The following is a 26871-nucleotide window of genomic DNA, read 5'->3' on the forward strand; positions in this document are numbered from 1 at the left end:
CGTCACTTTCCTTGTTTTATCTACTGTTGTCACCCAGCTTTCTTGTTAGTATACATATATATATACATATATATCCCCCTGCATATAGACGGACACTATATATTCACCTATTCCAAACCCAGGAAGGACGTAAGATGGATCAAACTTCGAATGGTAATATGCGGCCTAAGGAAAGTTCTTCATCGTCGGCCGTATCGATCCATAATCTTTATGGTTATGAACCAGTGCAGCTTCCGGGAAGACGAGTTATTAACCCCTTGCTTTCAAAGGCTCTTCATTGTTCAGAGCACAGCAGTGTGAGGACACGCCCCTAGAAGCTTCATTCCTGGAATTCATATATATCACAGTCCTGCTGCTACTAACTACATACACAGTGTTATGATTACACATCTCTGCAGGGTTGTCTGTAGATTTGTAGGCGATTTGGAAAAATGGATTTCTCTCCCAGGATTGCAGCTACTCCGTGTGTCCTCACACTGCTGTTCCTTTAATTCTCTGCACGTTTATTTGCAACACAAATGTTGTTTGGTATGCAAGCAGAACCTGACTGCAGCTTTCATTTAGAGCAAAGTGGAGGAACAGCTCAGCAGCTTATTTCAGAGACCTAAGAGCACAGCAGTGTGAGGACACACCCCCAGTGCAGTTGGTGAAGCCACAATCCTGGAATAAAAATCCTTATTTTACAGTGCGGCTGCTACTACAGCGTACACCGAGATATGAATACACAACTTTCTGGGGAATATAATTAACACCGACTGCAAAGAACACAGCAGTGTTAGGATACGCACTCACTGCACTTGGAGAAGTGACAATCTTAAAATATAACTCCTCAGCCCTTGTTCACACTGCTGTTGTGCGCTGCTTTTTCCTATGGGGATGGGTGAGCAACGTTCCTACCGCCTTCTCTCCGGCATGCCGAATGTTGCCTTATTTTACAGTCCTGCTGCTACTACATCATAGATATGGTTATACATGTCACTAGGGATAATACGATACACTGGCTGCACAGAGCACAGCAGTGTGAGGACATGCAAGCTGTGCACTTAAAGCTCCTCCAATCCTGGAATATAAATCCATATATACAAATCTTGCTGCTACTTACAACATACATGGAGGTCTGATTACACAGTACATAACACTGGCGGCAGGGAGCACAGCAGTGTGAGGACACAAAGATATGATTACACATCTCTCCAGGGACAATACATAACACTAGCGGCAGAGAGCACAGCAGTGTGAGGACACAGATATGATTACACAGATCTCCAGGGACATTACCTGCAGTATTGTAAGGTCATACCTGCTGCTGATAATCCTTCATGAAGAATAGTGAACAACCATTGTAGCATTGTGGGCCGGCGCCATGTTATAGATCCGGTGCTATACAGAAGGGGTTACTACAGTCCTGACCTTGTCCTGATTCTCCCGGTTGTAGGCAGGCCTGGGATCTCGCCGTGGACATATGTCTTTCCCAGTTACCCACCATCATCGAGGAGGGCACTGCATTCCGGGTAAGTGATACATACAGGGTGAAAGTGGGCCCCTTAATGTGTACCCCGGTACTGACCCACATCATGGTCCACTCTCCCCTTACAGCACAGCCTGTTCTTCGCGGACCAGCTGACTGCTTTTCAGGTGTGGCTCACTATGGGGGTGGAGAACAGGAATCCTCCGGAGCAGTTGCCCATTGTCCTGCAGGTGAGGAACCTCAGCGCTTAACTAGCAATTCCATAATAACTAAATGGTGACTATTAGTGGCTTCTACATCCTAAAACCACTGCAGATCTCCGACCCTTTCAGAATCTGACACCAGCAGTGTATATATCTTGGTATCATTCACTTTGGTAACACCTAGCTGCAGTACCGGATACAGCCACTACCAGATAGGCAGCGCCATTTCTGGTAAACGGTGATAACGGCCAGATGGCGCCTGTATCTACAGACCATGTAGTGGTCCGACAGCTGGAACCCACCAGCAAGACGGAGAATGGAGCAGCCACTGTCCTGGGATTCTGGAGGAACAGAACCGCATAACCCGGGAAGATCTAGGTCACACGTCTGCAGGGGACACGCTGGTTCCATGTCTTTCCATGTTTACAGAGGAGATGGATCATCCCAGGCCTGGCCTGCTGACGCTTCTTCTGCACAACTATCAATCTCCATAATACTCCAGTCCTAGTCCCATCAGTCATGACGTCTGCAGGGAACATGGCGGGTGCTAATACACAAGTGCCACCCTCTGTCTCCTGGCACAGCGCGCACCCATCTCCCTCCTTACACAATGTTCTCCTCCTTCCCCAGCTGCTGCAGCCTCATAAATTACCAGCAGTTGCTGTAAGTCTTTGTAATGAAGACGCTCCGTGCTTTCTCGGACATGGGCTCATCTGCAATTCCAGAGTCTCCTGAGAATGTGCAGCCACGTCTTCTGCTCCAATCCTTTCCTAGAAGATAAGAATCTGTAGTGCAAATCCTCCGGGCCCTCAGTACATCTCTATAACTATTCCTAGTTGTGTCATTATAGGCAGGCACTCCTCCTATATGTACTAGAATATAACTACTACAATACTGCCCCCTATGTACAGGAATATATCTACTATAATACTGCCCCCTATGTACAAGAATATAACTACTATAATACTGCCCCCTATGTACAAGAATATAACTACTATGATACTGCCCCCTATGTACAAGAATATAACTACTATAATACTGCCTCCTATGTACAAGAATATAACTACTATAATACTGCCTCCTATGTACAAGAATATAACTACTATAATACTGCCCCCTATGTACAAGAATACAACTACTATAATACTGCCCCCTATGTACAGGTATATAACTACTATAATACTGCCCCCTATGTACAAGAATATAACTACTATAATACTGCTCCCTATGTACAAGAATATAACTACTATATTACTGCCCCTATGTACAGGAATATAACTACTATAATACTGCCCCCTATGTACAGGAATATAACTACTATAATACTCCCCTATGTACAGGAATATAACTACTATATTACTGCCCCTATGTACAAGAATATAACTACTATAATACTCCCCCTATGTACAGGAATATAACTACTATAATACTGCCCCCTAGGTACAAGAATATAACTACTATAATACTCCCCCTATGTACAGGAATATAACTACTATAATACTGCCCCCTAGGTACAAGAATATAACTACTATAATACTGCCCCCTATGTACAAGAATATAACTACTATAATACTGCCCCCTATGTACAGGAATATAACTACTATAATACTGCCCCCTATGTACAGGAATATAACTACTATAATACTGCCCCCTATGTACAGGAATATAACTACTATAATACTGCCCCCCTAGGTACAAGAATATAACTACTATAATACTGCCCCCTATGTACAGGAATATAACTACTATAATACTGCCCCCTATGTACAGGAATATAACTACTATAATACTGCCCCCTATGTACAAGAATATAACTACTATAATACTGCCCCCTATGTACAAGAATATAACTACTATAATACTGCCCCCTATGTACAAGAATATAACTACTATAATACTGCCCCCTATGTACAAGAATATAACTACTATGATACTGCCCCCTATGTACAAGAATATAACTACTATGATACTGCCCCCTATGTACAAGAATATAACTACTATAATACTGCCTCCTATGTACAAGAATATAACTACTATAATACTGCCTCCTATGTACAAGAATATAACTACTATAATACTGCCCCCTATGTACAAGAATATAACTACTATAATACTGCCCCCTATGTACAGGTATATAACTACTATAATACTGCCCCCTATGTTCAAGAATATAACTACTATAATACTCCCCTATGTACAGGTATATAACTACTATAATACTGCCCCCTATGTACAAGAATATAACTACTATAATACTCCCCTATGTACAGGAATATAACTACTATATTACTGCCCCTATGTACAAGAATATAACTACTATAATACTGCCCCCTATGTACAGGTATATAACTACTATATTACTGCCCCCTATGTACAAGAATATAACTACTATAATACTGCCCCCTATGTACAGGTATATAACTACTATAATACTGCCCCCTATGTACAAGAATATAACTACTATAATACTCCCCTATGTACAGGTATATAACTACTATAATACTGACCCCTATGTACAAGAATATAACTACTATAATACTCCCCTATGTACAGGAATATAACTACTATATTACTGCCCCTATGTACAAGAATATAACTACTATAATACTCCCCCTATGTACAGGAATATAACTACTATAATACTGCCCCCTAGGTACAAGAATATAACTACTATAATACTGCCCCCTATGTACAAGAATATAACTACTATAATACTGCCCCTATGTACAAGAATATAACTACTATAATACTGCCCCCTATGTACAAGAATATAACTACTATAATACTGCCCCCTATGCATAGGAATATAACTACTATAATACTGCCCCCTATGTACAAGAATATAACTACTATAATACTGCCCCCTATGTACAAGAATATAACTACTATAATACTCCCCCTATGTACAGGAATATAACTACTATATTACTGCCCCTATGTACAAGAATATAACTACTATAATACTCCCCCTATGTACAGGAATATAACTACTATATTACTGCCCCTATGTACAAGAATATAACTACTATAATACTCCCCCTATGGACAGGAATATAACTACTATAATACTGCCCCCTAGGTACAAGAATATAACTACTATAATACTGCCCCCTATGTACAAGAATATAACTACTATAATACTGCCCCCTAGGTACAGGAATATAACTACTATAATACTGCCCCCCTAGGTACAAGAATATAACTACTATAATACTGCCCCCTATGTACAGGAATATAACTACTATAATACTGCCCCCTATGTACAGGAATATAACTACTATAATACTGCCCCCTATGTACAAGAATATAACTACTATAATACTGCCCCCTATGTACAAGAATATAACTACTATAATACTCCCCCCTATGTACAGGAATATAACTACTATATTACTGCCCCTATGTACAAGAATATAACTACTATAATACTCCCCCTATGTACAGGAATATAACTACTATAATACTGCCCCCTAGGTACAAGAATATAACTACTATAATACTGCCCCCTATGTACAAGAATATAACTACTATAATACTGCCCCTATGTACAAGAATATAACTACTATAATACTGCCCCCTATGTACAAGAATATAACTACTATAATACTGCCCCCTATGTATAGGAATATAACTACTATAATACTGCCCCCTATGTACAAGAATATAACTACTATAATACTGCCCCCTATGTACAAGAATATAACTACTATAATACTCCCCCTATGTACAGGAATATAACTACTATATTACTGCCCCTATGTACAAGAATATAACTACTATAATACTCCCCCTATGTACAGGAATATAACTACTATATTACTGCCCCTATGTACAAGAATATAACTACTATAATACTCCCCCTATGGACAGGAATATAACTACTATAATACTGCCCCCTAGGTACAAGAATATAACTACTATAATACTGCCCCCTAGGTACAAGAATATAACTACTATAATACTGCCCCCTAGGTACAGGAATATAACTACTATAATACTGCCCCCCTAGGTACAAGAATATAACTACTATAATACTGCCCCCTATGTACAGGAATATAACTACTATAATACTGCCCCCTATGTACAGGAATATAACTACTATAATACTGCCCCCTATGTACAAGAATATAACTACTATAATACTGCCCCCTATGTACAAGAATATAACTACTATAATACTCCCCCCTATGTACAGGAATATAACTACTATATTACTGCCCCTATGTACAAGAATATAACTACTATAATACTGCCCCCTATGTACAAGAATATAACTACTATAATACTGCCCCCTATGTACAGGAATATAACTACTATAATACTGCCCCCTATGTACAGGAATATAACTACTATAATGCCGCCCCCTATGTACAAGAATATAACTACTATAATACTGCCCCCTATGTACAAGAATATAACTACTATAATACTGCCTCCTATATTCAAGAATATAACTACTATAATACTGCCCCCTATGTACAAGAATATAACTACTATAATACTGCCCCCTATGTACAGGAATATAACTACTATAATACTGCCCCCTATGTACAAGAATATAACTACTATAATACTGCCCCCTATGTACAGGAATATAACTACTATAATACTGCCCCCTATGTACAGGAATATAACTGCTATAATACTGCCCCCTATGTACAGGAATATAACTACTATAATACTGCCCCCTATGTACAAGAATATAACTACTATAATACTGCCCCCTATGTACAAGAATATAACTACTATAATACTGCCCCCTATGTACAAGAATATAACTACTATAATACTGTCCCCTATGTACAAGAATATAACTACTATAATACTGCCCCCTATGTACAAGAATATAACTACTATAATACTGCCCCTATGTACAAGAATATAACTACTATAATACTGCCCCCTATGTACAAGAATATAACTACTATAATACTGCCCCCTATGTACAAGAATATAACTACTATAATACTGCCCCTATGTACAAGAATATAACTACTATAATACTGCCCCCTATGTACAAGAATATAACTACTATAATACTGCCCCCTATGTACAAGAATATAACTACTATAATACTGCCCCCTATGTACAAGAATATAACTACTATAATACTGCCCCCTATGTACAAGAATATAACTACTATAATACTGTCCCCTATGTACAAGAATATAACTACTATAATACTGCCCCCTATGTACCAGAATATAACTACTATAATACTGCCCCCTATGTACCGGAATATAACTACTATAATACTGCCCCCTATGTATAAGTATATAACTACTATAATACTGCCCCTATGTACAGGAATATAACTACTATACTACTACTCCTATGTACAAGAATATAACTACTATAATACTGCCCCTATGTACAAGAATATAACTACTATAATACTGCCCCTATGTACAGGAATATAACTACTATAATACTGCCCCCTATGTACAGGAATATAACTACTATAATACTGCCCCCTATGTACAAGAATATAACTACTATAATACTGCCCCCTATGTACAGGAATATAACTACTATAATACTGCCCCCTATGTACAAGAATATAACTACTATAATACTGCCCCCTATGTACAGGAATATAACTGCTATAATACTGCCGCCTATGTACAAGAATAGAGCTGCTATAAGATCCATGATGATGTTTGTTAATATTGGTTTGTTCTCTAGGTTTTACTGAGTCAAGTCCATCGCCTCCGAGCTCTGGACCTGCTGGGAAGGTTCTTGGACCTGGGTCCGTGGGCAGTGAGCCTGGTGAGTGATTTGCTGTAGTACTGGGGGAGGCAAATGTACTTCGGCTATGGGGTACAGGCCGCACACATGACAGAGAGACCAGTGACCTCGGCTAATGTAAGAGCCTACCAGCGCCCCCTATGGTTGACTTCTATAACGTATCTCCTGTAATGTATAATGAGGCAGGAATCTTCATGTTAATGTTCCGGTCACTTTCTGGCGTGTGACGCAGCGTCGCTTCTGTTATCCATCCTCCTATGTATGTGACGCATTCCCCTGGGATAGTGGGGAGTCGTGGAGCTAAAAATAGACACTCCCAAAATCCAAATACCTATCACCACTTCCTCAACATTCACTTCACGCAGATCTGTTCAGTCCAACTCTGCCATCCACATGCACACTTGGCACGTCTGAGCATGCAGGTGTCCTTTTTACGGACAAGGGAATAACCCAATATGAACCATTGGCGGAGGCTTGGACACTGGTAATGATGCTTGGATCCATTGTCTTCTCTTCCAGGCCCTGTCGGTGGGGATCTTCCCCTACGTGCTGAAACTCCTGCAGAGCTCGGCGCGGGAGCTGCGGCCGCTGCTCGTGTTCATCTGGGCCAAAATCCTGGCGGTGGACAGCGTAAGTAATAGGGGCGGACGCGAGGGCTCACTGGGCACAGACGTCACATGGGGGGGGGGGGGGGGGGGCGCCAAAACTTTTTTGCTATGGTGTGAACACTCTTATAACACAACTTTCTTTCCGCTATTAACCCTAGTCTTGCCAGGCTGACCTGGTGAAAGATAACGGACACAAGTATTTCCTCTCCGTTTTGGCGGACCCCTATATGCCGGTAAGCAGAACACGCTCCGCATTGTATCATTTGCAGAAGTTTGAGTTAAACCTGGATTTCTTAAAGGGGTTTTCAAAGAATATAGAAAAATTCTGCTCCCATGCCCGCCATCGCTCCTGATACCCACAGTGGTCCCCGGGCCTGGTGCAGCCAATCAGATTGGGTTATGTATCCGAGGAGCTTCTCCCAGTGTTTCTGTAATTATATAGCACAAGATTATCAGGATCGGCCATTGTGTAAGCTGTCCCAGAAATTGTGTAGAAATCAATCGAAAAAAGTTCCTCCTGTGCTCCATTGATCTCTATGGGACCTCCAGGACGGCTGACTCCAGTCTTTATGGGACCGGTAAAGGGGACTTGCAGTCTCTTGTTCTGCCAATGGATTACAATCAGCCATTTATGCTTTAAAATTTGGTGAAACAAAAAACCCCTTTAAGACTTAGATGCTCTGAATGTTTAATTGACCACTAAGCATTTCCTTAGGTTCACCATGACTATCTCTCACATATTGCAGATCTTAGACTTCGCAGTAATTTAGGGTCAGCAGCACCAGCCGAATAGTGAGTGCAGCTCTGGAGTATAATACAGGATGTAACTCAGGATCAGTACAGGATAAGTAATGTCATGTATGTACACAGTGACTGCACCAGCAGCAGAATAGTGAGTGCAGCTCTGGGGTATAACACAGGATGTAACTCAGGATCAGTACAGGATAAGTAATGTCATGTATGTACACAGTGACTGCACCAGCAGCAGAATAGTGAGTGCAGCTCTGGAGTATAATACAGGATGTAACTCAGGATCAGTACAGGATAAGTAATGTCATGTATGTACACAGTGACTGCACCAGCAGCAGAATAGTGAGTGCAGCTCTGGGGTATAATACAGGATGTAACTCAGGATCAGTACAGGATAAGTAATGTCATGTATGTACACAGTGACTGCACCAGCAGCAGAATAGTGAGTGCAGCTCTGGGGTATAATACAGGATGTAACTCAGGATCAGTACAGGATAAGTAATGTCATGTATGTACACAGTGACTGCACCAGCAGCAGAATAGTGAGTGCAGCTCTGGAGTATAATACAGGATGTAACTCAGGATCAGTACAGGATAAGTAATGTCATGTATGTACACAGTGACTGCTCCAGCAGCAGAATAGTGAGTGCAGCTCTGGAGTATAATACAGGATGTAACTCAGGATCAGTACAGGATAAGTAATGTCATGTATGTACACAGTGACTGCACCAGCAGCAGAATAGTGAGTGCAGCTCTGGGGTATAATACAGGATATAACTCAGGATCAGTACAGGATAAGTAATGTCATGTATGTACACAGTGACTGCACCAGCAGCAGAATAGTGAGTGCAGCTCTGGGGTATAATACAGGATGTAACTCAGGATCAGTACAGGATAAGTAATGTCATGTATGTACATAGTGACTGCACCAGCAGCAGAATAGTGAGTGCAGCTCTGGGGTATAATACAGGATGTAACTCAGGATCAGTACAGGATAAGTAATGTCATGTATGCACACAGTGACACCACCAGTAGAATAGTGAGTGCAGCTCTGGGGTATAATACAGGATGTAACTCAGGATCAGTACAGGATAAGTAATGTCATGTATGTACACAGTGACTGCACCAGCAGCAGAATAGTGAGTGCAGCTCTGGGGTATAATACAGGATGTAACTCAGGATCAGTACAGGATAAGTAATGTCATGTATGCACACAGTGACACCACCAGTAGAATAGTGAGTGCACCTTTGTAATATTATACAGGATGTAACTCGGGATCAGAACAGATTCAATAGTTATGGTCTTTTTTACAGATCTCTTCTTACTCCCTTGTATTTCCCTGTCAGGCTGAGCACCGCACAATGACGGCTTTCATTCTGGCTGTGATAGTGAATAACTACATCACTGGTCAGGTAACGGCGCGTGTTCTCTACTATGCCTTGTTTTTATACCTTTGTTGCTTCATGCTATGTCATATATTTAAAGGGAGTTTCCTTCCACTTCCAATGCCAATGTCTTCATGACTGTGTGCAGCTCAGTCCTGTTCAAGTGACTACGCCTGAGTTGCAATACCAAGCTTAACCACTATGCAATGTTTGGTGCTGTACTTGGTATGGAATGAAGCGAGTCAGATGACTGCACAGGTCAGTGAGCTCCTATAGTGGAATGTGTATAAGACTTAAAGGGATTCTCCAGTATTGGTAACGTGAGTAACAGCCTCAGTTTCTAAAAGTAGGACAATCCCTTTAAAAGCAGCTACATAGAGTTCCAGAATTCCTTTGCTAACAGAATACGGCTACAAACCGCCTCGGTCTGTGTTGATGTATTACGTAGGTAACACTTGAATTTGAATATGGGCATGCATTTCTTCACTAGCCCTGCGGGGGGCGCTGCAGAGGTACTGAGATCTCTGCTGAGAACCGTCACAGATGCATTGTGGGAGCCTTAGCCGCTGTTTTAAGCTTTGAAGTGGAGATCCCCTTGAAGCTTTGCTGTAAGTGAAGTGTAACGGGCGCTGAGGATGTTATTATGAGCCTCACGTTATAGAACTGCGATGCTTCTCGTAAAACCGAGCAGCGTAGTAAGATCTGGCGTCACAGACATTGGATATCGATACAGACATCATAAACGTCTCCTGCGCGTCCCATAAAGCTGACGCTGTGCGTTACGTTACAGGAGGCCTGCCTACAGGGCAACCTAATCGCCATCTGCCTGGAGCAACTCAACGACACCCTCCCGCTCCTCCGCCAGTGGGTGGCCATCTGCCTGGGCCGGATATGGCAGAACTTCGATGCCGCTCGCTGGTGCGGGGTGAGGGACAGCGCCCATGAGAAGCTGTACAGCCTCCTGTCTGACTCCATACCAGAGGTAACGCTCTCCACGGTGGGGGGGAGGGGGGACGTGCTCAGGGACGGGGGTCACTTACTTATCCTGTGACCCTTAGGTTCGTTGTTCCGCGGTTTTCGCCCTTGGGACGTTTGTGGGGAACTCCGGGGAGAGGACGGATCACTCGACCACCATCGATCACAATGTGGCCATGATGTTGGCTCAGCTCATCAATGACGGCAGTGCCATGGTCCGCAAGGTAGGGGGGTCTTCTTCAGGGGGGATATCTGCAGATAAGTTTAAAGGGAATGGTGCCCAAAGTTGCGCCATTTTCGGTGACATATTTCATGCAATGTCTCCACCATGGTAAATGTCCTTAAAGGGCTTGTCCACTTTAAGAACATGACAGCAAATAATTTAATATTGTTTGTGTAAGGTATTCAATTTTCCAATATTAATGCCTCATAGTTTCCTAGATCTCTGCTTGCTGTCTTATTTTTTGTTATGCAACAGGAAACTTTATCGATAAACTTCCTGTAAATAAACAGCGGCCCATAGTCGTGTGATGTCACTAGTCATTAGTATCGCACAGCATGACATCACATGACCAGGGAACGGTGTTTACCTACAGGAAGTTAATCAATGAAGTTTTCCGGTTGCATGACAAACAGGCAGCAAGCAGAGATCTAGGAAACCACGAGGAATTAATACAGAAAGTATATTGGAAAATTGTAGAACTTTTCATTACACAATATCAATGTGCTTAAACTGGACCACCCCTTTAAGAGAACTGGTCACCACATGTTAACTAAATAAACTAGTAACCACCTCGGGTAGGAGATGAAATGTAGTTAAAGGAATTCCCTCTTTTATGTGAAATCTCACTCGTTTACCTATAAAACCATCTCCTCCAGCATCACATGACAACGAGCAGAGAAGAGTCAGATTTTGCCTCCGGCTGCCGGGGGATTGTCGATTCAGTTCCCCCTATCTGTAGTGCTATAGTACATAAACACATGCTGTTGGTGTCATATTAAAACCAAAAATCTCATCTTTAAAATGACATCAGGCTTGTGATTCTGTGAACTACAGAACCAGAGATACATGTAGTTTAAAAAAAGTGGGAAATGTAAAGGAAAAGATGGCATGTTTCTAGGTGCTACGGATAGTTGCAAAGTGATGCTTCCAATGCAGCCTCTAAACTTGACTCATTTCAGGCAAATATGACTTTTCTCTGCTTATTTTCACATGATTTTGGAGGAGATTTTTTTTTTATAGGTTAACAGATGAGATTTCACATTGAACAGGGAATTCTAGAAAGCACATTTCACCCCCTACCCGAGGGGACTAGTAGTTTAAGGGGGTCCTTAACTGGGAATATACTCTTAGTACATCACGTGTCGTGCCGTGTCTCTTGTAGGAGCTGGTTGTCGCTCTCAGTCACTTAGTTGCACAGTATGAAAGTAATTTCTGTACAGTCGCTCTTCAGTTCATGGAGGAGGAGAAGAATTACCATCTGCCCTCCCCCGCTTCCACAGGTAAGTGCCTACCATCAGATACCCATCACTGGACCTGGGCTATAAAGAGTGTCTATCACTGTGGAGGACCCAACATGTCCCAGCTTATGAATACCAGATGGAAGGGTCTTTCATTCTTAAGTCACTAAATTTTGACGAAATGTTGCCTAAATGCCTAGTAGGGGTTAATATCCAGGACATATCATGGTCCAGTGATTCCTTATCACTTGCATGAAAATCTCTGCTGGATTCCATCTTGCTACTAAGAAGGGCAGGAGTTCATTGAGACATCAGATGACATAGAAGTCTATGGAGAGGGGAGGATTGTCGGAGTCACAGAAGCTAGGTCTTTCCCCCAGGATCATAGGGAGACGTTAGAGACCTGTTTGGGGAAAAACTGCTAGAAAATATGGAATATAAATAAGGGAGGATCGTACAATGACCCCAAGCTGGAGACCCCAGAGATGCCCCAGAAGGCAACCTAATTTGTAGGCCATGTCCTGGGTCTTCACCTACAACCTCTGACACGTCCAGTATACAAAGATACCAAGTGTTCCTAACCTGATTGTGTTGTTTTCAGAGGCGGGTAGCCTAACCCCAGTTCGGGAAGCTCCCAGCACCCCTCGTCTGAGGTCCGTCAGTTCCTATGGAAACATCCGGGCAGTGACGACTCCTCGAAACCTAAACAAGTCTCTACAAAACCTGAGCCTGACAGAAGAAGGTGAGATGTCTGCCGGACATGGGAGATCCTTGGGTGTGGGGGGTCCCATATTCTTTGCTATGAGGTTTTTGTGCTTTCAGGGGGCGCACCCGTAGCCTTCTCCCCTGGGAATCTCAGCACCAGCAGCAGCGCCAGCAGCACCCTGGGGAGCCCAGACAACGAGGAGTACATTTTGTCCTTCGAGACCATTGACAAGATGAGAAGAGTCAGTTCTTACTCTTCGCTTAATTCTCTAATAGGTAAGAGCCTTCTCCAGGGGGTTCTGATAACTCCCCCCTCCCCTACCACCAAATATTGTTTGATGTGCAGCACACAATGCGTTGTGCCCCCTCCCTCGCACCCACGCACATGGGATTCCCTTCCTGCCTCTTTCATGTTGTGAGGAGCCTCTTCCCCGAGGTGTCGGAGGATTTCATGCTCGGTCTGTCTCACGTCTCTTCTCATCTCTTTCCTCTTCATCCTCCTGTGCCGCTGTCATGTCCTCAGAATTTTCTTCTACTTTTCCACCTATTTCATTAGGTTGTGTTTCTCGCCTCCCTCCTCCTCCTCCTCCTCTCCTTATTTCCTCTTCTACCCCTGAATCCTCCAATGTTCCCAATGAGGAGAAAGCTTGTGAAATCGCCCATCTGGAATGAGAAGGGTGTACGGCAGGAGAGATGTCTCCCCACACCCCCTTGTGAGGAGCAGGCAGCACGTCTAATCCGTGGTTGTGGAGCTTTAGATTCTGCATTTTGTAGCAGTATTCCCCTTGTACAAGTTCCAGCTCTTATTCCCAGGTGTTGCAGAGCTAGTGACAAGACTAGCTTCTATGATGTCTCCCATACGCCACACACAGGAAGTACTGTTGTGAATAAAGCACTTGGGGTGAGATAGAAGTTTCTATTAGCTCCAGCAGCCTCACTCATTTCCTTCTTTTCTCCCCTGCCCAATGCTGAGACATCTATGTAATATGATACCTATATACCTTCTCCTTAGACCTCTCTGTAATCTCTCATCTACCTCCCTTCTCTTAAGACCTCTGTGTAAGATCTCCTCACCCTCCCTTTTCCTTAGACCTCTTTAATCTCTCTCCCCTCCCTTCTCCTTAGACCTCTTTAATCTCTCTCCCCTCCCTTCTCCTTAGACCTCTTTAATCTCTCTCCCCTCCCTTCTTCTTAGACCTCTCTGTAATCTCTCCTCACCCTCCCTTCTCCATAGACCTCTCTGTAATCTCTCCTCACTCTCCCTTCTCCGTAGACCTCTCTGTAATCTCTCCTCACCCTCCCTTCTCCTTAGACCTCTCTGTAATCTCTCCTCACCCTCCCTTCTCCTTAGACCTCTCTGTAATCTCTCCTCTCTCCCTTCTCCGTAGACCTCTCTGTAATCTCTCCTCACCCTCCCTTCTCCTTAGACCTCTCTGTAATCTCTCCTCACCCTCCCTTCTTCTTAGACCTCTCTGTAATCTCTCCTCACCCTCCCTTCTCCATAGAGCTCTCTGTAATCTCTCCTCACCCTCCCTTCTCCATAGACCTCTCTGTAATCTCTCCCCCCTCCTTTCTCCTTAGACCTCTCTGTAATCTCTCCTCACCCTCCCTTCTCCTTAGACCTCTCTGTAATCTCTACTTACCCTCCCTTCTCCATAGAGCTCTCTGTAATCTCTCCTCACCCTCCCTTCTCCATAGACCTCTCTGTAATCTCTCCCCCCTCCTTTCTCCTTAGACCTCTCTGTAATCTCTCCTCACTCTCCCTTCTCCGTAGACCTCTCTGTAATCTCTCCTCACTCTCTCCCTTCTCCGTAGACTTCTCTGTAATCTCTCCTCACTCTCCCTTCTCCGTAGACCTCTCTGTAATCTCTCCTCACTGTCCCTTCTCTGCAGACCTCTCTGTAATCTCTCCTCTCTCCCTTCTCCGTAGACCTCTCTGTAATCTCTCCTCATTCTCCCTTCTCCATAGACCTCTCTGTAATCTCTCCTCACCCTCCCTTCTCCATAGACCTCTCTGTAATCTCTCCTCACCCTCCCTTCTCCATAGACCTCTCTGTAATCTCTCCTCACCCTCCCTTCTCCTTAGACCTCTCTGTAATCTCTCCTCACTCTCCCTTCTCCGTAGATCTCTCTGTAATCTCTCCTCACTCTCCCTTCTCCGTAGACCTCTCTGTAATCTCTCCTCACTCTCCCTTCTCCGTAGACCTCTCTGTAATCTCTCCCCCCTCCTTTCTCCGTAGACCTCTCTGTAATCTCTCCTCACTCTCTCCCTTCTCCGTAGACCTCTCTGTAATCTCTCCTCACCCTCCCTTCTCTATAGACCTCTCTGTAATCTCTCCTCACCCTCCCTTCTCCATAGACCTCTCTGTAATCTCTCCTCACCCTCCCTTCTCCATAGACCTCTCTGTAATCTCTCCTCACCCTCCCTTCTCCATAGACCTCTCTGTAAATTCTCCCCCTCCCTTCTCCATAGACCTCTCTGTAAATTCTCCCCCCTCCCTTCTCCTTTGACCTTTCTGTAATCTCTCCTCACCCTCCCTTCTCCATAGACCTCTCTGTAATCTCTCCTCACCCTCCCTTCTCCATAGACCTCTCTGTAATCTCTCCTCACCCTCCCTTCTCCTTAGACCTCTCTGTAATCTCTCCCCCCTCGCTTCTCCGTAGACCTCTCTGTAATCTCTCCCCCCTCGCTTCTCCATAGACCTCTCTGTAATCTCTCCCCCCTCGCTTCTCCGTAGACCTCTCTGTAATCTCTCCCCACTCTCCCTTCTCCATAGACCTCTCTGTAATCTCTCCTCACCCTCCCTTCTCCATAGACCTCTCTGTAATCTCTCCCCCCTCCCTTCTCCTTAGACCTCTCTGTAATCTCTCCCCCCTCCCTTCTCCGTAGACCTCTCTGTAATCTTGCTGTCACAAAGCAGATTTAGCAGGGATTTCACAGTTAAGGAGGCGCTGGAGGAGGAAAGGAGCCAGATATGTGGAGAACGAAGGATTTTCTCCAAAATCTATTACAAAGCTTTATATATTCACTTATAGTTCTGATTTGTGAGAACTTTGTAGAAAGCCTAATGGATTGAGGGTCTCGCCTGTGTAAGGGGGTCCCCACATCCACCTCCCCCCTGTAGAGAATGTGTGTGCGCTAACCAATCTTCATGCTTTCCTTACAGGGGTCTCCTTCAATAGTGTATATACTCAGATATGGAGGGTCCTGCTGCACCTCGCGGCTGACCCCTACCCCGAGGCGTCAGACCTGGCTATGAGGGTGCTGAACAGTATAGCGTACAAGGTAAGTCTGGCAGGGATTCCCATTGTGCGCGGAGCTGCGGCTCTTCCCCCGTATACTGTACGCAGTGGCGCAGCGCTCCCCTCCAGAGACCATCATTGGTATGCGGAAGGAATATTTCTCTGTCAGGCTGTGGCAGAGAATCCTGCGGGGGATTCCGGGGCTTCCTCTGCCCACACATTCCTCTGCAGCAGCAGCTTCCCTGCATTGGAGGAGTTGCCCTCATTTTTAACCCTTGGCACTCCAGTATTTGATTCTTCTCCAGCCCATACAAAATACAGCTTCACCCCCAGGTCGTTGCACTCCATTAGGGACCCCCCTGTCATCCTCCTAATTATAGGGGCGGCACTGCAGGCCATTTAGTGATGTGTGGCACTGAAAGAGTCAACCGCGGCCCGGCTTCCCATTGGCTGTGAGCGCTCCATTCATTAAACCATCGTTAGCTCGCGCTTTGCTCGGAGTAATAAAAGCACCGGACCATCTCTATCCGAGCAATAAAATCCTCTCCATGTCTCATTACCCGCAGCCATTACCAGACAGAGGCCATTGATAACACATTGATCCTCCGGCCGGTCAGGGACACGTTCTTGCAGCATCTCACTTTACTGTAGTGTTACTACTCAAGCCCAAATTTTTTATAAGTTCCTTTAATTGCCATACAGTTTATTTTCTATGTGGAGGAGACATATTTAAGGGATAACTTTACGCCAGCAGTGTATCACAGTCACCCTAAAGTGGTGTAAGAGCGCCCCTCGCCTGTCAACATGGTCATCACTACCACTCATTTATATGCCGGCTGTTCCAATTGATTAATAATGTCAGATCTACCTCAATCAGCTGATCTGTCACTCTGACGTCATCTCAATATCTATTAGTGCTCTTGTTATTCCTTATTTTAGCTCTTTAAAAAGGGTAAAGGGACATCTCAATGTAACTTTCTAGCCTCAGAACTCCTTCTAGATTAATGAGAGGCAACAGTTGCTTCACTATGATCATCGTAGATATCTGTGATTGCTTTGGAGCGGCAAACTGCCCAAACTTCTGCTATTGTAGAAGCGGTCACACCTGCTGATGATCAATAATGCAAGAGAATTTGATGATTAGCTCTTGGCTGCTACTTACTGGAAGCCACAACATGTTGTGATGGCTGAGAACATTGTAAAGGGTCAGGAGGAAGGGAATTTATAATATGGGAAATAGATTTATTGATTTATTAGGTCGGACCCGATGAATTTGGAGTCTCTATAATGATACCTCTGTCTTTTTTCTTTTAGGCCACCTTGAGCACTCGCCCCCAACGCATTTTGGATGCAGCTTCTCTGACGCAGTCGGCACCAGCCAGTCCGACTAATAAAGGGATGCACATCCACCAAGTCGGGTAAGTAGCTCCCATGTTCTAGGTTGCAATTCCACTATTTTGGGTGTCTATAATAATGAGATCTCTTCTTAGGGGTTCACCTCCAACTCCCAGCGCCAGCAGCTCCAGCCTCACCAATGACGTCTCTAAACCTACGGTCAATAGAGAGTTGCCCTCCGCCCGTCCGGCCAACGCCGGGGGCAACATTGGGGTACAATATACTCCACATTCTCACCAGTTTCCCCGGACCCGCAAGATGTTTGACAAAGGCCCGGATCAGGTAAACGTCACATCTGTCTTGTCCTCTGTATGAATCTTTCTGGAAGAGGAGGACAGACGCGACCATGCACTGCCATGACGGTGACATTACAGCTCCGCTCTGTGGCGCCATGCTGGGAGTGTTATCCGCCATTCATGCCTGTACATACTTATCGGAGATGACGCTCATCTCTCCGTCATACAGCTACTCATCAGCACATGCCAGGCTCCCAGCTCCCTGGGCTTCTGTAAAGCCGGCTGCTGCCCATGAATATTTGATGTGCCGCCTGCCCTGTAAATATTGGCGCTGTATGCACGCACAGCATTGGTCCTGACCTGTTGTGCGAAATAACACAACGTGCGCATTAACGGAGCGATTCCAGTGTCGTGTACAAAGCCGGGTCACATCTGCCGCATCCCAGCAGCAAGATGTGCCACCTGTTATCATCGAATGGAGGCCGCCGGCTTACCAGAAATCTCTGCATTTCATCGCTGCACCCAGAGATGTGTATTGTCCCTGGAAAGATGTGCGTCAGACTTTTGTGTGTGTTAGTAGCAGCAGGACTGTGATATGGTTTTATATTCCCAAAGTTTAACTTCAATGGGCTAAGGCCGGCGGCACACGTGGCGTTTTGAGCCCATTTTTGGGCAGTTTTTAAGCAGTCCTTTAAAAAACACATGTGTTAAAAACGCATGCGTTTTTTGAAAACGCATCCGCTTTTGACCCGTTTTAATTAAGATAATTGGTAAAACCAGTCAAAAGCGGATGCGTTTTAACAGACTGCTTAAAATAGGCCCAAAAACTGATTCAAAACGCCCTGTGTGCCTTAGGGTGTCTCCTCACACATCTCTGCTCTCTGTAGCGAGTGTTAGGTATTGTCCCTGGAGAATCGTACCTTTGTGTATCTTGTAGTAGCAGCAGGACTGTGATATACTGCTGTGCGCGTAGTGCTTTGCAGAGAGCTAAGAGCACAGCAGTGTGAAGACACCACCTCCCCCACCCCCCACTAAAAACGCTACTCTCCGTCACATTGTTTGCCTCGTGCCCCTAACAACATAGATCTCTCCTGCAGACAGCTGAAGATGGAGACGACGCCATTGTCCACAAGGGTTTCCTTTCGGGATCGCTGCAGACGGGCTTCTGTGACTGGAGCGCTAAGTACTTTGGCCAATCGGTAATGAAGGTAGTGTATACCGTGTGTCTGCGCATGGTCACTGATGTAGCAGGGTTGGGTTTGACCATGGTATGATGCAAATGTAAGTGGCCACGATTATACCCGACTTGCCGTTTAGTGAGCGATAAAGGGGTATTATCATCTCAACGGGGGCTCTTTTCCCAGCTTCAACTGGTTTAGAGAAGAGTGGACCCTCTCTGTCCTAAATTTGGGGACCTAGATCTACTATATGGTTACGCCAAAAATGCTTGTTATGTGACAACGCCTTGAAGTGCATGAAAGCCCTTTAAAACCACTTCTTCTGAATCCAATATATTGATATAGGGCTCAATCGTGGAGTAAAATCATAAAATTCAGCTTCGTTGAGTCACCAATAGCCGGCACATACTGCATAGCGCTATACGTAATATAACCGTATGGAATAAGCACCTGAGCTCCCTCTAGTGGTGGCTGCAAACTGGTTGAATTTTATTATATTGACTGTCTATGCAAGGGGGGACGTTCATGGCCGGAGTCTGCCATTCTTATAAGCTGTAGTGTAGCAGCGGGCACTGAGGTGGAGGGTATAGACTCACTATTGCTACTATTATAACTACTCCGTGTGCACCCAGGTCCCTGATGAGCAAGATGCGGAGAGTCAGGTCCGTAAGGAGCGGGAGTGGCGCTTCCTGCGCAATTCCAAGGTCAGGAAACAAGCACAACGCCTTATCCAGAAAGGTGAGAGCCCCCGCCGGACCCCGCAGACCATTCAGTTACGTCTCCCGCATCCCTCCCCCTCCTGTCTCTCTCCCTTCCCGGATTCCACGCCATGAAGACTAGATTACACCCAGAGTATTAGATTCTTCTTTCCTGAGTGTCCAGATGAGATTTTAAGTGTCTGTGACTGTATTAACACGGCGCCTGTCCTGCCAAGCACAGTTAATCTGAGCTGACAAGTGTCCAGTCCTGGATCAATATCCGTCCTCCCGCAGCCAGCTCCATTTATTACTGTGTGTGTGATGGAGGAGGGAGGACCCCCCCACCTCCGCTCTGCGAGGAGCCAGCGAGTCCCAGCCGGTACATGACAAGGAGAAATTATCTTAATTCTGTCTCATTTACCAGGCATCACCAGGCTGGACGATCAGATCTTCATTAACCGCAATCCCGGCGTGCCTTCCGTGGTGAAGTTCCATCCGTTCACGTCGTGCATCGCTGTTGCGGATAAGGACAGTATCTGGTAAGATGGAGGATTAGGAGCATATCCGATATGGGTGCACAATCGGCAGCCGGCACCCTCCATGCCTGGCTTAGCCAATCAATGATTACATAAGGGCTGTCATTGGTATAGAAGACCTGGGGAGGGTTGTCTATATCCCCTGCGCTGGGACCCGATACCCACAATATGCGCAGAATAATTCTGCAGCTTCACCAGGACCTGCCGTAGAGTATTACAGCATGACAGGTGCAAGGAGAGGTGAGTATTCTCTAGTACTTTTTAGCAGCATCTTAGCAGATTTCAGTCCAGTGAGGAAAAGGATATTTTAATCCATATGTTAAGGTCAAACATCCCCCCCTTTCCCCCCTTTATCAAACTCCCATGGCAGTAAGTGACTCCATGATTACAGTGATGTCTCCCCCTGCTGCTCTTGCGCATGTGCCAAGACAGATGTGCCGACTACTTAGGAGCATGTTCCACATATGCTACTCCTGGCACCTTGTCTCATGCACCTAAATAGTCAGATACCCTACACCCCCTCAACAAACAAATGCCTGTGCTGGAATCCAGGATACATTGCGCATGCGCAAGACCAGCCGAGCAACAAGGGTGTAATCTTAGATGTCACTCACTGCTAAGACTGGCAGGGCCTGACTTGGCCTGTTTGCATTGCCTCTAAATGGAATCGGTCACCAGGTTTTACCCCACTAAACTAGCAGCTCCCCTTCGGTAGGGGATGAAATGTCCTTTCTAGAATTCCCTCTTTATAAAAAATCTACCCCACAGTCAAATATGACTCTTCTCACCTCATTTTTTACATGAGATGAGACAAGTTTAGTGGTTGCAGAGGGAGGTTAATTCAGAAGCCCCCGTCTTCTGTTCTCTAGCACCTAGAAAAAGCTTTTTTTGTCATATAAAAGATAAGAATCCCATCTTTCTGATTACATTAGGCTTATTGCTTTCGCGTCTATTTTTTTTAACTACCTGTATGACCAGTGATGTAGCTCACAGAACCATGAGCTCGATGGGGTCTAAAAGATGAGATTATCTTTAATATGATACCAGCATCCTGTTTCTTGTGCCATAGAACACCTCCAGATATTGGAGCACACATGAGTATGTCTTTGGCTGGTATTGTGACACTCGCCCTCCCTTGTAGTGTATGTTCCTTATTTTCATATGTATAAAACTATTGTTGGATTGATTTCAGCTTCTGGGATTGGGAGAAGGGTGAGAAGTTGGATTACTTTCACAATGGTAACCCTCGCTACACCCGGATTACCGCTATGGAGTATCTGAACGGACAGGACTGCTCCCTGCTGCTGACTGCCACAGGTAAGTACCGAGTCTGGACACGGATCCCGTGAGCGTGGAGGAACCAGCACTCACTCCTTGTGCCCACAGATGATGGCGCCATTCGAGTTTGGAAGAACTTTGCAGACCTAGAGAAGAATCCGGAGATGGTCACCGCTTGGCAGGGGTTGTCAGACATGTTGCCGAGTGCACGGGGTGAGACGAGCACGAGAGGACAATACTTACAGTATCTCTAATGATGTCAGTGGTGACAACTTCACATTTTTGTTTTGTCCTGTATAGGAGGTCTGGCACGACGCGTCTCCATATATCTGGACCGTAGTAAGCAAGGAGGTAAAATGCCTCATCATTCTCAGGGTCCTCCCTTCTTGGGGTCTCCCCTTCTCCTCCTGCGCAATGAGGGCCCCAATATTGTTTGTCCCCCTGTGCAGCAGATACATGATACGATACACATATTACTATTCCAGGGGCAGGGATGGTTGTAGACTGGGAGCAAGAGACGGGACAACTCATCACATCCGGGGACGTCCGCATTGTCCGAATATGGGACACGGAAAGAGAGATGAAAGTGCAGGTGAGTGATGCTGTACTAAAAATATATCAGGTGGGTTGTGCAGAAGTATAAAGCATCAGGGGGGTGCGGTGAGAGGTAACATGACGTGTAAGGTCTGGTGCTCCTCGTGTATTCCCGACACTTTGTCATCTCTCTGTAGGACATTCCCACCGGAGCGGACAGCTGTGTGACCAGCCTGTCCTGTGACTCCCATCGCTCCATCATTGTGGCCGGACTGGGGGACGGATCGGTTCGGGTCTTTGATCGCAGGATGTCTCCGAATGATAGGTACCGTCCCGCTTTTTTGTTGTTGATGATTTTAGAAACTGGTTAAATTGTTTTTCCCAGATACGATGATCAGCGGACATGCTCGTCACACCTTGTGTAATTGCACAATATACTATGTACCTACAGGCAATTCCTCATGCAAAACAGCAGCCAGTGTTGGGTTTAGTTCCCTACATCTTTGTGTATGTTTGTTAGTAGCAGCAGGACTGTGAAATATGGATTTAACTTCTGTGGACATTCCCTGCTGTGCTCTCTGTCACTGTGGTGGTGTTCAACCAGAAGCCAAATGGAGGGGCTGTGGAGCACTACAATGCAGAGAGCCAAGAGCACAGCAATTTTGGAATAGAAATCCATATATCACAGTCCTGCTGCTACTAAAGGTCTGATTACACATGGGACAATACCCAACACTGGTTAAACTACTGGCTGAGATACACGTTAAAGGGGTAGTCCAGGTTTAGAAAAACCTTATGGTTCACTACTAGGCACAGCTCTGCAGTTGTCTATTGGTTGTGCCCAGTATTGCAGCTAATAATGTCCCTGTGTTTACAGCCGCGTCATGACGTATCGGGAGCACACTGCTTGGGTGGTCAAAACTCATCTCCAGAAAGAGGTGGAGGGGAACCTCCTGAGCGTCAGGTACCGAGACCTCTCTACGTCCTTATGACCAGCCGCACCTTGTCCTCTGTAAATAACCAAATCTTTCTCCACAGCGTCAACGGCGACGTGCGATACTTCGACCTCCGGATGCCGGAATCCATAAACACGCTACAGATTGTCAAAGGTCTGACCGCGCTCGATTACCATCCACAGGCCAACCTGTTTGCTTGGTACGTGACGGCTCTGAGGGTTCTGGCCTGGTCTGTACGGGGCAGCGTCGCTCTTATGGTTTCCTCTCTTCTCTTCCAGCGGTTCTATGAACCAGTTTATTGCTATTTACAACACTAGCGGCGAGGTGATAAGTAACATCAAATACTATGATGGGTTTATGGGCCAAAGAATCGGAGCCATCAGCTGCCTGGCCTTCCATCCGCACTGGGTAAGTGGACGTCCGATCGTAGAAGTCCTATTTACTCAGGGACTTCAGGTCCATGGTTCTTCCAATCAAGAAGGTCCTAGTACCCTCCACGATCAGACATTGATCCCCTATCCTGTGTCACCATACGACACTAGAACCTCTGTTGTAATCTTGGTTCTCCGGTCTAGTATGAAGGACGACGATCTAATCCCGTTTCTTCTCTCTTCCCCCGTAGCCTCATTTAGCCGTCGGCAGTAACGACTACTACATGTCTATATACTCGGTGGAGAAGCGGGTGAGATAGCCGCTGGGAGGAGTCTTTGGACGGCCCTCTCGTAATCTTCCTGTGTTTTGGACATGACTCTTGACCTTGCGATGATGATGACGTTGGATTGCTGCTTGAACCTGAAGACCTCTCTGAATGGAATATGTTTTTGTACTGATGATACCACGAGGGGTCCCCCAATTCCCCCATTTAATTTTTCCTCTTATTTTGTGTTTATTGATTATTATTTTTTTTTTTAAATCGAAGAGGAGGAGTTCTGTATATCTTTACAACCACTTACTATTTGGCGAAGGGGCAGGATTATTTCACCCTCAGCGTCCTGCTGCTATCATGGCTGATCCCGGAGATGATGCTGCTGCTAATTCCATTTCCAGGGCACTCAGGCCGGGAAGCGTCCGGTTAATGACTCCTATGGTGCCAATAAAGGGGCAGCTTGTGATCTCGGACACATCTTTCTAATCCTTCTCTATCATTGAGGAGGTTACAACCACACCAGCAGTCGCCGCTTCCCAGAAGTAGCCGCCAAGACTTTCCATCGAGCCCCCAATTATCTTGGTGTGGGGGAAGTAATGGGAGTGGCAGTCGGAGAATTGAGAGATTCATACTTCTATCACTGCATAAATGTAGCTGCCACATTTCATTTTACGGATTGATGGTGCCCATTGACGCATCAGACCTGAAGGCTTCGGTTGTAGTGACGGGAGCATGGACGAGTGAGAGATTTTATGACTACTGCTGTACTATTAACATGGTGGGTCTCCAACTAAGTGGCCAGGTCGGGTATGGCCATACTCCATTGGGAGCCAAGATGACCATACAGAGTTGGGCGATGAGCTCATAGACCACCATGGATTCCAAAGAGATGATCGTAAAGCATTGGGGGGCCCACATTGAGCCCATAGACCACCATGGATTCCAAAGAGATGATCGTAAAGCATTGATGGCCCACGTTGAGCCTATAGACCACCATGGATTCCAAAGAGATGACCATAATGCATTGGGGAGCACATTGATCTTATAGACCATCATGGATTTTGAAGAGATGACCGTAAAAGCGTTGGGTGCCCACACTGAGCCTAAAGACCACCATGGATTCCGAAAAGTTGATCGTAAAGCACCAGAGGCCTACATGAAGCCTATAGACCATCATGGATTCTGAAGAGATGATCATAAAGCATCAGGGGCCCACATTGAGCCTATAGACCACCATGGATTCCGAAGAGATGACCGTAAAACATTGGATGACCACCATGGATTCCTAAGAAGATCATACAGCATGGCCACAACGGTGGCCTACATTGAGTCCATAATAAATTCTTAAAAGATGACCACACAGCCTCGGGGGCCCATAAGGTGCCCACTACTGGACACATCATGTACCCTTCAGATTTTTAACCTCCTTTGTACCACAATTTGCAATCACAACTTCATCTCCCAGTACAACCCAGAGACACCCAGTCATGTTACACTCTGTCACTAATTTCTTACATTTTTTTTTTTTTTTGGACTGGGCTTTTGTTTACACTATTTTAACTAAAATCTCTGGTTTTTAAGAAAAAAAAAAATTAAAGAAGGGACGTTTTTCCAGTGGCCAGGAAAAAAAAAAAGCATTTTCATCTAAAAAGTGACTCTTCTCCCAGGGTCTGGTAGGAGGCCGCGGTGGAGCTGTGACCGGGAATGACATATTATAAATACACATTTATAGTTTTCCTCAACCCGTGCATCGTAGCGAGGACCATATCCAGTTTTTCGCCTATTTATTTTAACACCAGGAGGGGAGGAGGCTGCGTCCTGTAGGAATGTGTGGGATTATTGCAGGAGGATTCTTGAAATATTAATAAAACTAGCGAAACGCGTTTCTGTGTCTTTTGTTGGAGGATGACTCAATAACTTAGTGGCAGAATTAAGTCCTTTCAATCCTTCTGTGTGGAGAATTAAAACCTTACATAGAAAGCCTGTTCTCCTCTAGATAGAAGGGTGCAGTATCAACCAATAAATCTTTGTAGCAATTTATTTATTGCAGAATTGCATAGAGCAGGTGATAATACTAAGCATCAATCATTCGGGTTAATCGGCTTCTCTGTCACCTTTTTCAGCTTCTTCTTTCTCCTGTAGTGAGCAGTGTACCTGAAAGCCTTCTGAGTCCTCTTCAGACAGATAAGGAGGCTAATTACTAAATCTTTTCAATACCTGAAAAAAAATTTCACCTAATGATTTATTTCACTGTAAAGAGTTAAAGGGAACCTATCAGTTAAACCCACCCACACTAATCAAACTCCTCTTGGAAAGCTGCTATTATACAGCAGTACAGCTATCTCTATATTGTGCCTGAAAAGTTCCACAGTCTGTTTATAAAGTTGACTCACATCTATACAAACGACCCAATCTGAGTCCTTTCCTTTGAGCTGAGTCCGAAATATTCATGTTCTTCCTGCTCAGCCACGCCTCCAGCTGATAACAGTAATGAGAGGGATGCAAGCTGTGTGACTCGCTGAAGAGAATTCCCGAGGGGGGGGGGGGGATGAAGAAGCTGATTTCTCTGCAGCGAGTCACACTCTGCACGTGTCTCTCTCATTCCTGAGGAAATGTTGTAGCAGGGCTGAGTTGACTTGGCCGAAGGCCCCTTGTCAAACAGGAAGCTGAAGGCGTTTCTGAGCTAGAGGAACATGAATGTACATAGAAGGTGAGTGAAGCCTTTCTACTGCAATGTATCTTAAGTGGGAAAGTGAAAAGACCAAAGTCAGCAGAGTCTGGATGCAAGGTGTCCGCGTCTGCTCTCCTCCGATCCATACTGTCAGCTGTAATCTATTATCAGGTCATGGCATAGGAATGCACATTTA

The 26871-nt window shown here is 45.0% G+C and overlaps 1 protein-coding gene across 2 annotated transcripts in view; it reads left to right on the forward strand.

Moving 5' to 3' along the window:
• Window positions 1-25887, forward strand: part of RPTOR (regulatory associated protein of MTOR complex 1) — a 171744-nt gene extending 145857 nt beyond the window's left edge. The window contains exons 10-35 of one of the 2 annotated variants that reach the window (XM_072112476.1): window positions 1436-1511; window positions 1597-1698; window positions 7357-7440; window positions 7939-8049; window positions 8186-8260; window positions 10092-10190; window positions 10954-11145; window positions 11222-11362; window positions 12524-12641; window positions 13201-13341; window positions 13422-13580; window positions 16472-16590; window positions 17862-17965; window positions 18038-18224; window positions 19276-19386; window positions 19989-20094; window positions 20479-20593; window positions 21783-21907; window positions 21977-22081; window positions 22169-22219; window positions 22354-22460; window positions 22600-22727; window positions 23280-23366; window positions 23441-23557; window positions 23637-23766; window positions 23981-25887. In XM_072112476.1, coding sequence (XP_071968577.1) covers window positions 1436-1511; window positions 1597-1698; window positions 7357-7440; window positions 7939-8049; window positions 8186-8260; window positions 10092-10190; window positions 10954-11145; window positions 11222-11362; window positions 12524-12641; window positions 13201-13341; window positions 13422-13580; window positions 16472-16590; window positions 17862-17965; window positions 18038-18224; window positions 19276-19386; window positions 19989-20094; window positions 20479-20593; window positions 21783-21907; window positions 21977-22081; window positions 22169-22219; window positions 22354-22460; window positions 22600-22727; window positions 23280-23366; window positions 23441-23557; window positions 23637-23766; window positions 23981-24049 — 2959 coding nt within the window. In that variant the 3' untranslated portion in view covers window positions 24050-25887. The remainder of the gene's footprint in view (window positions 1-1435; window positions 1512-1596; window positions 1699-7356; window positions 7441-7938; window positions 8050-8185; window positions 8261-10091; window positions 10191-10953; window positions 11146-11221; window positions 11363-12523; window positions 12642-13200; window positions 13342-13421; window positions 13581-16471; window positions 16591-17861; window positions 17966-18037; window positions 18225-19275; window positions 19387-19988; window positions 20095-20478; window positions 20594-21782; window positions 21908-21976; window positions 22082-22168; window positions 22220-22353; window positions 22461-22599; window positions 22728-23279; window positions 23367-23440; window positions 23558-23636; window positions 23767-23980) is intronic. The other variant, XM_072112477.1, reaches the window with a different exon arrangement.
• The last annotated feature ends 984 nt before the right edge of the window (window positions 25888-26871 follow it).

This window comes from Engystomops pustulosus, chromosome 6, assembly GCF_040894005.1.
Source record: "Engystomops pustulosus chromosome 6, aEngPut4.maternal, whole genome shotgun sequence".
NCBI lineage: Eukaryota > Metazoa > Chordata > Amphibia > Anura > Leptodactylidae > Engystomops > Engystomops pustulosus.